General features: G+C 31.9%; 2 protein-coding genes across 2 annotated transcripts; both read right to left on the bottom strand.

Moving 5' to 3' along the window:
• Nucleotides 1–2863: 2863 nt before the first annotated feature.
• Nucleotides 2864–4624, bottom strand: LOC127735354 (uncharacterized). Its single transcript, XM_052245516.1, has 2 exons — nucleotides 4588–4624; nucleotides 2864–4095 (listed from the first exon to the last, which is right to left on the bottom strand). Exon 2 carries the CDS (start codon nucleotides 4071–4073, stop codon nucleotides 2883–2885), a length of 1191 nt encoding a protein of 396 aa, XP_052101476.1. The 5' UTR covers nucleotides 4074–4095; nucleotides 4588–4624; the 3' UTR covers nucleotides 2864–2882.
• An 8487-nt stretch (nucleotides 4625–13111) lies between these two features.
• LOC127733682 (uncharacterized) lies at nucleotides 13112–16041 on the bottom strand. Its single transcript, XM_052242995.1, has 5 exons — nucleotides 15488–16041; nucleotides 15014–15206; nucleotides 14316–14398; nucleotides 13951–14053; nucleotides 13112–13386 (listed from the first exon to the last, which is right to left on the bottom strand). The coding sequence occupies exons 1-5, from the start codon at nucleotides 16004–16006 to the stop codon at nucleotides 13112–13114; spliced, it is 1173 nt and encodes a 390-aa protein (XP_052098955.1). The 5' UTR covers nucleotides 16007–16041.
• Nucleotides 16042–16297: the final 256 nt, after the last annotated feature.

Below are 16297 nucleotides of genomic sequence, written 5' to 3'. Positions count from 1 at the left end.
TTGTTGAGTTTAGAATGAGGAAAACTAGTGTAAAAGATAGAGAAATCAAATGTTTTTTTAAACTGTTACAAGAGATAGATACTTATATTGTATGTACTCAAACAGATCATTCGAATTTTTCAGTATCCACATCTGATTCACAGTGCCCGGAGACTAGGTAGTTTCACAGTAACTCTTAAGACTGGCTTTGATTGCTGATAAAATTGATATTAATAGTTTGGAAAGATGTTACGTGGACCCTTTGGCAGACCCAGCAATATACTAGTGTTTGTAAGGACATTTATGTAATTTTGGTATCCAGGACAGTGTAGGAAGATCAAGTTCTTCATCTTTGGTTGAAATTCCAAAGAAACATAGAACAGACCTATGATTGTTTAGGATTTCCTTTTTTTTGTAAGTGTCGTGGGCGTTTATGCTGAGTTTCAAGTGAATTTTCAACACCTAATTTCGTTATCAAGCTGTTTATGAAATGTGATTTACATACACTATCCGATGTTATTCGGGACTCAATCTGCGGGGACAACAATATTTTTGTCATGGAGGTATCACAGGTGTTAAGCCACGTTTTGGACTTTGAATGATAGATGTAGTGTTCATATATTCAGTCTTTTTTTTATTCTAATTTGTATTAACCTCACAGCCCCTGAACCCATTCGGAAAGAGTATTTTACAAGACATTATCTTTATAAAGCTGTCATTTCTCCCTACCCTCCCCCTCATACTTATTTCAATTTTGACTGGTAAATTTTAATGAATCTTAAACAATTCTATTGGACTGAGTTATTACTGCTTTATTTCTAACTGTGTACCTGTTGAAATTTTCGGGAGTGTCAGGACGTGAAATTTTATTATGTTAAATCAATATTGTTGCTACAAACAGTGATCGCAACTCTCAAAATCAAAAAAAGAAGTTATAAAATAGTTTTGTAAGTCGATTGACAATTACACATATGATTTCATTTTCTGACTTTCTTTTTTACTAAGTGTTCAAGTCTTAACACATCTACTCATTGATTTACTATATGGATATGATAAAAACAAAGTTCTTTTACATATATGTCATGATTTAACTCTTTTGAAAGAAAAAAAAAACTTTTCAATATAAACATATCCTGCACATAAAAAAAGGTTAATTTGGAATATAGTTGACCTTGAAACTGGACACTGGACGATTTTATGTTATCTTTATCAATGAAACGGTTATATTTGCCAGTTCTTACTTTTCAAATAAATTTTGTAATACAGAGAATATTTAAAATATTTAAAGAAAGGCGAAAATATACGAAAGGGATATTCAAACTCATAAGTCGAAAACAAACTTACAATGCCATGGCAAAAAATGAAAAACGATCAAAAGACAATCAGTATACAAAACACAACATAGAAAACTAAAATTAAAATAGCATATTCATCCGAAGTTTGAGAAACTTTATATATCGCGAGTGTTGTCTGCTCAATGGTCGGGTTGTTGTCTCTTTGACACATTCCCCATTTCCATTCTCAATTTTACTAGTATTAGGAATATATATGTTACAGTACAAATTGGAATTCAGTAGAATCCTCCTAGTACTTATTGGAATTCTAATATCTACAAATAGAAATCGGAATTCTGGTTTATACTTAATATAATCAAGTACAAATAGGAATTCCAATATCTCCTAGTAGAAATCTGAATATCCAGATTTGTACTAATGGATTCTGGATTGTACTGAATTTCTAATTGGATCCAGGATATTACTTAAAAAAAACTATAGTTAGTATATAAGTTTGATTCTGGATTTTACTGGTTTTGTTTTTAATTTTTTTATATTTTCACGGATAAAAAGGAAACCCAAAAATAAATGATAATAAATTGTCACTTTCAATAATATATTACACAGAAAATCTGGTAAATATATAAACTTTCGTGAAATTATTTTTATAATAGCTAGAGGATCAACTATTCGCTATTCTGGGATGTTGGTTTAAGAAGAAATATTAATTTTCACCTCTTGCTAGGTCAACTTATTTATTCCTCAAAGATTTTGTCAAGTTATGTTTGTTTCGAAACACATCAGTTCACTACATTATATGGAAATACTTACAATAACAGTTTGGTTTTGGTTAGGAGAGTCCTTATACATTTGTAAATTATTACTAAATATTTGTCAAAATCTGTTAAAACGAAAGTTTCAGACCATCTATAGGTATCTATAATGTGATCAAATGTTCGAAAATACACTAAAAGCGCTGTTAAAACATAAAAGTTCTGAATTTTAGTCAAGATTGAAAGACTTTAAGAAAAGGATCAGCAGTGAATTAAATTCATGGGAAATTTGTCCTACCTCTTTTACTTTTGATTTAGATTTGTTTTGATTATAAATTTATTGATTAAGTAAATCAAAAGTCTGTTACTATTGTGTCTTTTGAAGTATTAATCTTGCACAATCCAGGATCCTGATATCAGGATATCTCAATTTCTACTTGTAGAATTTCATAAGAATAAATCAGAATATCTTCTAGTAGATAATGGATTTCCAATTTGTACTGGGAGGATTCTGGATCCTACTGAATACCAATTTATACTTAAATATATTAGACACATCGGTATAAATGTACGCTCACATAAGTAAAAAACAAACAGGAAATGGACAATCATTAAGATTATGTGTGAGTTGGAAGAAAGAATGTAATATAGATGATAAGAATGAAGAAACAAAAATAGAATGGGTGAATAGAAATATGGCGACAATATAAATATTAGATAAAGCAAAATATGAAATCCGTTTCCTTAATGCATAATTCTTTTATCTATTTTTAATATTATCTTATAGTTAACATTCATATATAAGTGTATATGTGAATAATTAGTGAACAGGGGAAATAACAACAACAAATGAGTTTTATTTTTCTTCATAAATCGACACTTGATTATTGCTATGAACTACATACAATTTCCTCATTGTACTGTTGTTTATCACTGCACATGGCCAGCTCAATGAAGAGAATTCGTTCTGTTTTACCTGTTTAGTACCGTCCGCTGAGATTCGAGAAATATTATTTTTACCCATTCTGAACATAGAAATCAAAATACTTTTATCCCTTAAAACTGCGATTCCATTTGAATTTTCAAATTTAAAATCTACCTCAAAACATTTATCACCGGTTTCACTGTTGAAACAAAATAAATTGCCTAGTTTTGTATCAATGTAAAATATGTTTTCTTCCATAGTATCGATGTACCCTGTTTTGATAGGTGCCTTAATCGTTTGTATTATCTCACCAGCTGCATTAACAATCAGTATCCCAGTATTTTCACAAGCGAGAACTACGTTTTCACCAATACGACCCAGACCTGATACAGCTTCTGGTAATTCTACCGTGCGGATCATTTCTAGAGATTCAACGTTTCGAAATTCTACATATTTCATGTATTGAATCGAAACGCAAACTAAAGATGGATTGATTGCAATTACTGAGTGAGGAAACGAGCTTAGATGAACTGCTTTAACCTGTTCCCCTGTCTGAGTATAGATAAGTAACTGTCCACTTGGAGGGAAAGGAGCAGCAAATATGATATTACCGTTTGGCAAAAGTGTCCCATTTATTGGCATATTTACATTAGTGTTTAACCTTTGGAACTGGAATTTCCCAATAGCATGAAATATGCTACTACCCATTTCAATACTTTTGAAGTGTTTCGTTTCCTCTTTTACCGGAACAAATGATGTATCTGTTTCATTGAATAGAAGTTTCCCTGAACATTTGATCACATTTAGAATCGATCTATCAAGGGAAAGCTCTACAGAAAGTTGTTTCAAAGATTTGGTGTGATCAGCTTCCTTTTTGACAGGCTCATCAGTGCTTGATTCTTGTTCTTTAAGACGTTTGATTTGCTCTTGAAGCTTTGATTTATATCTGATCGCCGCTAAGTCTAATTCTTCTTTGAGAGAGTTTTCCATTCTGTCGATTTGTTGACGCATTTCACTGCAGAAAGTTTTTAACTGATTGAGCGCTTTGTCCTTTTGTGTATCAATCTTTGACATGTTATCAACATAGTGCTGTATCATCTGTTGTCTTTTTGTTGTTGTCATGTTGAATTAACTCTGAGTCAATCTTTAATAAAAATACATAGAAATAAAAGATTTTTGAGCAAGAAATTGTGGAACTTTATTTTTGTAATTTAATTGGCGGGGTTACATGATTTGCCAACCCGGCTTATATTATTGAGCGTACTTGTGGTCCCGAAGTCCGACTAACAGTTTTGGTGGCTTTTCCGTTAATAAGGAATGTATATCAATATTTGATATACAACCTTATAGTTAGTGTGCAAATTGGCCGTATCTAATTTACACATATGGAAATACAGGACCACCAAATTTTCACTGTGACCACCAGATTTGTAACGTTGATGGTCCTAATGTCTACCTGACTAAAAAAGATTTCGAGAACTCTACCAGAAGCTATATGGTTCAGGAGAATCACGGCTTCATGTTTAAATTGTCATCATTGTTTGGTTTCGTTATTCCGATCCTTTATCTTGATATCTTTTCCAATTATTAAGAAATATAGTGAAATATGGGTATACTATGTAAAATTCAAACTTACCAGATTTCTAAAATGACAGTATTTATTTACCTTATCACCTTGACTACAATCTATTTATAGAGTATATAAACTATAAACTTTAAATGTTTATGAAACCTAATTAAATGGCTTATTAAAAGCATATATTCAGGAAAAAACTGATTCACACACACTTTGCATATTTTTCGCAGATATCTTTCATACTAACTTGCATAGTGCACAGTAATAACAGATTGGAGGAGAGTCATTTTGGATGTAAAAGGAAAGATAACTCTATATATAACTTTAACTCTAAACATTAAAGAAATGAAATATACAGTTATTAAACTATAATATCACACAAACTAAAAAGCATACTAATAAATAAAATAAAGCAATGGCATAGGAGTTGACTGGAAGTGAGGAGACAGGAGGGGAGGAGCTGTAAAATGACTAGCAAACAAGAACACAAAAAAAAAACACACGCCTCTACATGATCTAAAGTCTAGAGTTGGTCATTTTCATGTTTTTGTTGCAGTAATTTTACTAACCGAAGAGGTCTTTGTTGTTTATTTTTGGAGGGACAAAAACTTATACTTTCAATTGGAAAATTATTTCGGGGGAGGGGGGGGGCAAAAACATATACTGTCAATTGGAAAAATATTTGGGGGTGGAGCAAAAACATATACTTTCAATTGGCAAAATATTATAGAAATATATTTCATTGAAATGATATCATTTTTTTATCAATTTAATTATATATAAGAAGCATTTAACCGTTGAACGTAATTGATATGTGTGAACTAACAAAAATTTTTTAAACATATTGGACAAACCATAATTTCTAAAAGGTTGTAAGCACTATCATATTATATGAGGTTTTTGTAACAACATATATGTAATGATATGTGATTGTTGTTGTCTGGTTTGCCTACATTAAATTGTAGTTTATAAAACATAAAGTGTTTTGTTGTTTCGACAATTATAGTTTTTTCCTGAATTGTAATCATATTATTTACTGTCTTTTACCTATAAATTTTATAAAGGATACTGAATCCTACTATTAAGTTAAGGGAAATATGCATAAATATATTCAACAAAATGTGTGCAATTTTGTGGAAATATCTTATACATTTCCCACAAAAATGCATTGAATTTGACAAATACTTTTAATAAAATATGCATATTTTTTGGTTAATTTTTACAAAATTTCAACAAGATTGTTAAATTGTTGGAACAATTCTGAAAAAATATAAAAAGTAATATAATGAAACTATAGAATTAAATAATTGACATTTAAAATTCCTTTTCATTTGTTCGCCTAATTTATTTTACAATTTTTGTAAATACTCTTAAATGCTAATATAGAAGAAACAATAAATTCTAACAAATAAATTTAACTGTTAAAAAATGTCTAAGTATGTGCGACATATTTTCATTTTTTGCTTCATAGATTATATAAATTATGCTGTAATGAATGAAAAATTGATCGTACATTGCCAAGATTGGTGTATTTCAATCATTATCACTGGGAAACGTTAATGATGAATTATCAAGATATTTTTTATAAATAAATGCCATTATTTTGACATTTGTTCTGACATTTAATCAATAAAACAAAACATTTGATTGCGTTAACCCCTGAGGGTTCACGCATATATATTAATTGATGGTGTAGTCTTTCGGAATACCAAAAATGCCTATTGTCTTTTCGGAATACATCATTCTGTTCTTTTCTGTGGCCACCTGCGTAATAGGTAATTAATTGACCTACTGAATATGTATTAGTGTCTTACAGTTGCTAAAAAGATAAGTGTTAATCGAGAGTCGAGACTGAATGATATTTTACATCAGTAGTTAATTAAATTATAGACGCATATATTAATTTTTTCTGAAATACAAGCTGTGTAAACATTCGACATTAGATTTTAAGCGAAAAAAAATACCGTCAATGATTAGGCGTTTTTAAGATTTTATAACTGAGCCATTTTAGCGAAATTAAAAAGTCCGTTTATGCAGTAATTAAGGAGTTTTTTAAAATTACTCCTATTTTAATTAAAATAGCAAAAATTAAATTATCATTTTCATATTATTTAATTGGTAAAATATTGGAACAACATATTTTTTCATCGTTATCAAATTACAAATTGAAATAAAAAGAAAACAAATTAAAAGATGAACTAACTGAGCCTTAAAGAATCGTTGAGATGTGTAAAATGCAGATATGAGATGCTACAACGAAACATTTCATTTTTTAATAAAATTTAACTTATCAAATATTTTAGCGGTATGCTGATGATTCTGAAAGAATAATTAAATTTTATGACTTGATGTCGTAGATGATGGATAATATGCAATAGCAGGAGTGAAATACTAATGCAGGGTCAGAGATAAAATAGCGATTGTCTTTTATAGGGACTGAGTGATAATAGATACAGTCAGAGATAAGATAATGAATTTCTAAATTATATTATTATTATTTAGGTTCTACATTTGTTTCAAAATATAAATAAGAAAAAAATGAAATCAGGCAGTTAGTTTTCTCGTATGAATTATTTTACATTTGTCATTTCGGGGCATTTTGTAGCTTACTATGCGGTATGGGGTTTGTTCACTGTTAAAGGCCGTACGTTGACAATAGTTGTTAACTTCTACGTCACTTGGTCTCTTTTGGAGATTTGTCTCATTGGCAATCATACCACATCTTCTTATCTTTATATGAAGCAAAACAATGAAGTCTGAAATATTCCTCGATGTTTGGATTGAAAACTATTTTATTTAAGTCGAGGCAATCTGTATTCATAAGCGAATTTAGAGGGTCTAGTTGACAAAGGCTTAGAGCGTTTCTGGCGACAAAATATGACGATATCATAACAAATTAGACGAAAAAACGTTTGTATTCATAAGAAAAAATAGCACAACTTAGTAACAAATAATTTTTCTTAAAATCATTATCCGTATTCAACGGACATGCGATTGCAAAACAAGATTTTTAAATTGCGTACTGGACATGAGCTATACTGAATTGGTACTGTTATTCCTGCTTTACCCTGTCTGTCACACACTCGTATAAAAACAACAAATCAACAATTTCATTATATTTTGGCTGATTTACAAAAGAACAAGTTATGAAATGAAAATGTGAGATTTGTTTGAACCATGGAAGTAAGACTGATTTAAGTATAAGGTTTAGGTTTCAAACTGTTTCTACTCTAAAGACCTGATTTGAGTTTGTTGCCTGGAGTATAAATAAATTGAGATCAAGCATATCTTGAATATGATAGCCAATGACCAAACCATATTGGTTTTCCAAAATGGTTTATTTCGGGATTAACAAATAAGAATATAGCTTAGGGTTTGAACTATTTTCAAACTGGCTACAAAAACAAATAATCATGATTCATTTCTTTAAAATTCTTTACAACAAAGACTGTTTTCACAGTTACATTTCGACTTCAGCCAGGAAGCTACTTCTAATTCCTAAAATAGTACCTCAGAAAGGAATTAACATACAGTGGTTTCTTCTTATTCATCATGTTGTAATGGGATTGGAGAGAGAAATTATTTCTTTTACAAGAAAATTATGCCCAACATAGAACATCAGTTTCATTAAGAATCCATGTCAGTGTATCTACATCTTATATAAATAAGAAATGAGGAGAAATCATGCATCTATATAAAAAAATTATCTGATCTTTCATTCCAAACATGCATTTAGGTCCTCGATTGCATTTCTTTATTTTAAAGAATGAATAACACATTAAAAAAACATATACAAGGCAGCAGAATAATACACCATAAAAGACAAATAAAAGGCAGCAGAATAATACATTAAAAGACATATACAAGGCAGCAGAATAATACATTAAAAAGACATATACAAGGCAGCAGAATAACACATTAAAAAGACAAATACATGGTAGCAGAATAATACATTAAAAAGACATATACAAGGCAGCAGAATAACACAATAAAATGACATATACAAGGCAGCAGAATAATACATTAAATAGACATATACAAGGCAGCAGAATAACGCATTAAAAAGACATATACGAGGCAGCAGAATAACACGTTAAAAAGACATATACAAGGCAGCAGAATAAAACACCAAAAAGACAAATACAAGGCAGCAGAATAATACATTAAAAAGACATATACAAGGCAGCAGAATAACACATTAAATAGACATATACACGGCAGCAGAATAATACATTAAATAGACATATACAAGACAGCAGAATAACACATAAAAATAGACATATACAAGGCAGCAGAATAACACATTAAATAGACATATACAAGGCAGCAGAATAATACATTAAATAGACATATACAAGACAGCAGAATAACACATAAAAATAGACATATACAAGGCAGCAGAATAACACATTAAATAGACATACAAACGGCAGCAGAATAATACATTAAAAGGACATATACAAGGCAGCAGAATAACACATTAAATAGACATATATACAAGACAGCAGAATACTACACCAAAAAGACAAATACACGTCAGCAGAATAAAACATTAAAAAGACATATACAAGGCAGCAGAATAACACATTAAAAAGACATATACAAGGCAGCAGAATAATACATTAAATAGACATATACAAGGCAGCAGAATAACACATAAAAATAGACATATACAAGGCAGCAGAATAACACATTAAATAGACATACACACGGCAGCAGAATAACACATTAAAAGGACATATACAAGGCAGCAGAATAACACATTAAATAGACATATACAATGCAGCAGAATACTACACCAAAAAGACAAATACACGTCAGCAGAATAACACATTAAAAAGACATATACAAGGCAGCAGAATAACACATTAAAAAGACATATACAAGGCAGCAGAATACTACACCAAAACGACAAATACACGTCAGCAGAATAACACATTAAAAGGACAATTACAAGGCAGCAGAATAACACATTAAATAGACATATATATATACAAGGCAGCAGAATAATACACCAAAAAGACAAATACACGGCAGCAGAATAACACATTAAAAGACATATACAAGGCAGCAGAATACTACACCAAAAAGACAAATACACGTCAGCAGAATAACACATTAAATAGACATATACAAGGCAGCAGAATAATACACCAAAAAGACAAATACACGGCAGCAGAATAGCACATTAAAAGGACATATACAAGGCAGCAGAATAACACATTAAATAGACATATACAAGGCAGCAGAATAACACATTAAATAGACATATACACGGCAGCAGAAAAATACACCAAAAAAGCATGCACAGGTGACACACGTATATCGCTTCCCAGAATAGATAGTTTCGCTATTGTCCAAGAAACAAACTGTTGTCACCAGCCTTTCTAAAGACAACTTCGTAATAACCTTGCTCAAAAATAAAATTGACTAGAAAGGAAAAAATTTAACAAATCATGTTGTGCCAGTGAATGTTCCATTTTTAAAGAAAAAAAAAATTGAATATTTTTATAGTTATGTAAAAGGATCCTGTTTTCATATATATGCCTTTTCAAAATGACAGATATTTGGTGGTCGGCTCTTAAACCATTTTTTGGTAGAGATCCGATGTGTAAGATAACCACTGATGTGCCTGAAAACCATTTACACTCTGAATCCGTCTTATGCCTTTCTACTTTCTGTAAGCTTTCCTTCAGTCGAAAAGCTTGCAGTTGATTTATTTCATGTTGGTTTATGTCGTCGTATCTGTCTTTGAAAAGGTCAAATAAAATACGAAGTTGAAAAGCATTGAGGAACCAATATTTTTAAAGGTTTCGCCAAATACAGCCAAGATTATCTATTCCTTTCGTTGATTGACTCTAAGGAAGTTTCATTTGTACGGATGAAATTTAATAAATAAGTTATTTTCATGTAGCTAGTTTTTACAGATCTTTTTGATTTCTTTTTTTTTTTTTTATATCTAGATGTTACAGTCTACACATTGTAGCGCTCGGGACTGATGTTGAATATAAATAAAATCTTTACCAAAGACAGACCCCTAAGAAACCCTGGGATCTACATCGACACTGCGTCTAGTTCGCACCATTTTATTCATCAACCTATCGATGAAGCCTTCGATTCCACGAGCATGCAGGTCATAGTTAACTATATCAACGGCTTACGGGAAAATTCCGTTGTGAGTAAATCAGTTGCTTTTCCTTTTCAAACTATTCTTAATTGTCCAGCAAATTCTAGTAGCTGAATTCATAGTGATCTCCCTATTACGAAGCCATTTAACATCTTTTTTACTTTTCTCTCCCCTCCATGGATTACATTGCTCAGATAATGATATGCTATGCATTTCAGCATTTGGAAGTAAGGAACTTAGGTCGTCTTTACTTTTTCTTGAACATATTTTGATCCTTCTTGAAGACATGAATGTCTTTGACAGGCCCAAGTCGATTATGTGAATCATAACTGAAAAGTTGTGTTTGTTGTTAAACTGGAGAATATTTGTCAATGATTCGTGGAGATATTTAAACTAGCCGCTTGATTTGGCTTGGTGAAGGTTCTGCAGAAGTATTATCAGTGCCTTCATTGGTTATGTTGATTGGTGATAATTGGTCCGTAATTTTAAGACCATTTTGTTGGCCGACCACAATTTCGAGGTGTCAGCATATCTTCGTGATATTTCCACTATTTCTGGTGGGTTTTCCATTTTTCCATTTATGTATTACTTTTGGGCATTGAGATTCGTCTTATTCGTAGACTTTTGCAAATTCTTTGAATGGCCATTTATTCATGGGTATTAATGTCTACTTTTAAGCAACTCTGGTTTTGCAAAATAAGGCTGTCTTGTTCAAAAGTTGGAAAAGACCATCTCGAGTAACCATCGGAAGTTAGATTCATTTGTGAGAAATAAGTTCAGTGTGTGTTTTTCCTGGCGTTCCCTACAACTAATTCCCATAGAAATAGTATATCGATAATGTCATTAAAGGGTTTTACGAGTGGTGCATATTGGTTACCTGCCTTTAAAGCGAACTTTCATAATCCAAGCATTGATCTTAGTCTTAGATGCATGATTTTTTTTATTAGTTGTTATTGGCTCTGAACTTGCTGTCAGTAACTGCGAGTACTCTCAGATCTGTACTTAGTGTCCTTTTTGTTGTTAGGGATGAGGGGTGGATAAATACCCTGTCACGTCCGGTCTGTGTTTATGTTTGATGTTTTCTTCTGCTTTGTATCGATCCGATGAGTTAAGCCTTTTTCAACTGATTTTTATAGTTTGTTCCTATGTTGTGCTGTTACACCACTGTCCCAGGTAAGGAGGAGGGTTGAGCGCTCACAAAAATGTTTAACCCCGCCACATTTTTTATGTGCCTGTCCCAAATCAGGAGCCTGCAGTTCAGTGGTTGTATTTGGTTTATGTCTTTCATATTTGTTTTTCGTTAATTGTTTTGTTATAAATTAGGCCGTTACCTAGTTTTCTTAATTGAATTGTTTCAGATCTTTAATGTCGGGCCTTTTATAGTCGTCTGTACGGTATGGGTTTTTCTCATTGTTGAAGGCCGTACGGTTGCCTTTAATTGCTTACATCCACTTTTTTTTTTAACTTTATTGGATAGTTGTCTCATTGGCAATCATACCTCATCTTCTTATTTTTATATGGAAAATTCACTTTCCCGGGTATGTTTAGTAGAATGTTGAATTTTGCTAGCTTTAATGATGAATATAATCAACTTTTTTGTAGCATGCAATATGATATATTATCAGTTACTTTATCGGAATAATTGAATTTATTTGTATGAGCTTTAGAAGCAGAACGAACAGCGAGGCTCGCCGAGCTTTTCTCCTGTTTCGTAGAGAGTACAAATACATTCTATATTTCCGATAATGTACATATATTGAGTTTATCCTGCAATTCATGCTTTATTTGTTTAAATTCAAATAGTGGTCTCTGATTTTTCATAGAAATCGACGTAGTTTAAACACGTACAGCGAAGAGGACCCCAAAAGAGCTGTTACGTAAAAAGGGGGTTGAAGATGAATATCATTTTGCTTTAAATAAATAAATAAATTTAAGTCTTATAAATACGGGTCTCAGGTTAAAACTGATTATGTAATTGACGCTCTTAACACTAGTGACAGTAATGCAAACTATAGATTTAATGTACTTTAATGTAAGCTCACAAAACATGTTTAACCCCGCCGCATTTTTGCGCCTGTCCCAAGTCAGGAGCATCTGGCCTTTGTTAGTCTTGTATGCTTTTTAATTTTAGTTCATTTATATGTTTTGGAGTTTAGTGTGACGTCCATTTTCACTGAACTAGTACACAATTGTATTTAGGGGCCAGCTGAGGACCACCTCCGGTGCGGGATTTTCTCGTTGCGTTGAAGACCCGTTGGTGACCTTCGTCTGTTGTCTGCTCTTTGTTCGGGTTGTTGTCTCTTCGACATATTCCCCATTTCCATTCTTAATTTTATTTCTTCTACGTAGTCAAGGTCATTATGATGTTTAAATTTGAAATACTTATTAACCATGTGAATAAATTTAAAATGAAACAAAATAAAAGTTTTATTAAATAAATAACGAAAATAATTATATTCAATTGTCAACATCTTCATTGGGTTTGCTATGACAACAAAATAGTTGACAGAACCACTGTCGAAAGCCCATGAATCCACTGTTAGGTTTGGATTGAAAGTCAACTTCTATATCTATTGCAGATTCTTTTGTTTTACTAGTAATCGGTGAACTACGTATTTCTTCCACTACTGGTGAAAAGAATGGCCGTAAGTGTGGTCTTGGAGATTCTTCTGTGTCACTTAAACTTATACTGAACCATTCACTGTCTGATGTCCTTGTTGTGTCTGGTATATCTAAAAGAAAATGAAACTTTATTACTATATGGGAACAGTGAACATTTTCTTTTTAAATGCTCGCCTTTTGCAATCTCTCATCTTAAATTATAGCAAAACTACTTTGGGTGTGAAGGCTGAGAACATAATGAGTATACGCCGGGTGCCACATGTGGAGCAGGATCTGCTTACCCTTTCGGAGCACCTGAGATCACCCCCAGTTTTTGGTTCGGTCCGTGTTGCTCATTCTTTAGTTTTCTATGTTGTGTTTTATTTACTGTTGTTTGTCTTTTCGTCGTTTTTCGGTTTTTTTTGCCATGGCATTGTGAGTTTTTTCGACTCATGAGTTTGAATATCCCTTTGGTATCGTTCGCCTCTCTTTTGTAATATTTTCAAACAAACAATTTGTATTCAAATTGAAAATTTCATTGTACAATTTATTAAGGTTTTCGTTAATAAAAAAAATTGCACAACAATCAGTGATGATATCCAACATTTGGAAAGAATCATTATGAAATGAAAAGCCAGCAAGGTAATAAAATGGTATCTACATTAGAACGAAAAAGGTGATATAATATATTTTACCTTGATCCTCTATTTTGTCATCTAATGTAGACAAATCTAACTTTAGTTCTTCCTTTAACGCAAGCTGTTTATCATTGATATCTTTTGTTGGAGACTTGCTTCTCTGAAAAATAGAGAAAAATAAAGTGTTATCATGTTCTTTTAGGTCAATCATGATACGGAAATTGAGAGCTTCTTTTTTGAAAAACCACCTCAGTATTTCAGCAAGAATAAGATATGCGTTTATTTAAAGTTATTTTGACATTTTGTTTCATCGTGACTTAGGCTACTCGACAACACACACCAGTACATGTATATCAATGTTGAAAAATTTCGTTTCTTCTTTTTTAGAAATAGTTGTACAGTACAATATCAATTTAATTTACCTTAAATACTTTTTTGACTATCTGTTGAAGAGATCCCCTCTTACTGGTTACAGTTTCACTAATTACAGCTCTGTCCAGTTCTCCTGAAAAGCACAATAAGAATGTTCCTCAGTTATAAACTTGAAAATAAAATAACACACACTATTGAAACACTAACAATTGGCAGGTGCCTTCTGACGAAGAACTTGTTATTTTCAGTATTTTTCGAATGACCTGTATTATACTTAAGATCCTTTTTTCGTTTTGTATTTTCAAATATAGTGGCCTTGAAAAACACTGAAGAGACATGAAGAGAAATGCGCATCTGGTGCAGTATACTTGAATATTACTCGATGAAAACCTTTAGCTTAAATAGACCAGTCAAAAGGGAATCTTTTTTTCTTAAAAAGAAGTAAGAATTAATAATTGAATAAAGACAATTTTGAGTAACTAACTGGTTTTTTTTTAGTAACTAACTGGTTGATGAAAATCATAAATTATTACGTTTTATCATTAATAGCAAAAATTACGACAACAGGGTAAACAAAAATCAACTATTTGTTTTATTGATGGTTTCCATGGAGAACAATCACCATGATTGATTTGTTGGTTTTTTCCCCCTTTAGGACAAGACAGTTGTTTATATTTGCATGTGTGTTCCTTGTTCTTGTTTAAATCCCATATTTTCATACTAGGAGATAACATTTATATGTGCTTACTGTCGGTCTCTGAATTCTTAATGTCTGTGCTTTGGAAGCTTTGATAATTGTAATGCTGGTCTCTCACAAATGATTTTATTCTTTCTTCTTTCACCGGTGAAAGGAAGGGTCCTGGCAGTTCTTTCTCTTCTCGTACTTCTTTAAGATGCAGTTCTTGTGAAGTGCAAGTCTTCTCGTTACTGGCACTTGGCTTCTTTAAAAATAAATATATGTAGACAATAAAATTACGAAAAGTCGACAGTTTTGCTATCAACGCGCAATATTAAAACCGAACATTTTTTATAAAAAAAAACCTTATGAGCTACTGATTGATAAGGCGCTTGCTTCTAGAAGAGTATGATTGTTCCTAATATTAACACTGATACTATATCATTGTGTACACAAGATTAAACACTGCTGCATTTTAAGTGAAAATACCACGTTCCTAAGCACCCAATAGTGGTAGAAGCGCAGAATTAAAAAAAAAGTAAATACCTCATGAAAAGCATGCCGCAGAGCATCAAGTTCAGTGGCTGGTTTCCAGATTTCTTCAAATTGTTTCTTTATCTTTTCTTGTTCTCTTGTTATCCTACGTCTCTCCTTTTCTTCTTTGATTATTTTTTCTCTGTAGTATGCTTCAACAAATTTATTGTATTCAGCATCTCTGATGGATTTGTAAAAAGCAGCATATTCCTCATCGTCTGTCATTTCCTTGGATGATACGAATTCCGGTGCTTCTAAGGACTCTTTATATGTATTTCTGCTTCCAATGGTACGCAGCATGTTACACTCATCATTATTGGCAGAATTAACCAGCGATAGTACCTCAGCCTCAGCAGCTTTTATTTTTGCTAGATTTAACTCTGCGTTTGTTGTTTCATTTTTACCTTCACACAGATTCATTGTGTCAGTAAGCTTGTTACATTCCGTGTCTCTTGCATCTTTCAAGAAAGCGAATACCACATGCTCGTTTGCCTCTTTTTCTCCTTCTATAATATTCTGTGGTATCACCATCTCGTTACAATTAACTATTTGTGGACCAGACAACATATTTGCATCTATTTCGCTGAAAATGACATTAAGGATTGATTCAGAATTAATGCAACACCTTTCCGGAAAATTATTCCCAATTTAAGAAAACACACGTTACTATGAATAGGTCATCCGCAAAAAAGCAGAAAGACACACTAAATGATATACTTTTTTTAATTAGAAAAGTTTTTGAAATGTTATAATATTATAAAGTTTATCTGACATTTTTTTATTTTTTGAAGTTATACACATCTTTGTAGTAATACATCTTAA

The sequence above is a fragment of the Mytilus californianus genome, unplaced genomic scaffold (genome assembly GCF_021869535.1).
Source record: "Mytilus californianus isolate M0D057914Y unplaced genomic scaffold, xbMytCali1.0.p SCAF_3, whole genome shotgun sequence".
Taxonomy (NCBI): Eukaryota; Metazoa; Mollusca; class Bivalvia; order Mytilida; family Mytilidae; genus Mytilus; species Mytilus californianus.
The sequence above is the reverse complement of the archived record's forward strand: the minus strand, read 5'-3'. Positions and strand labels throughout refer to the sequence as shown.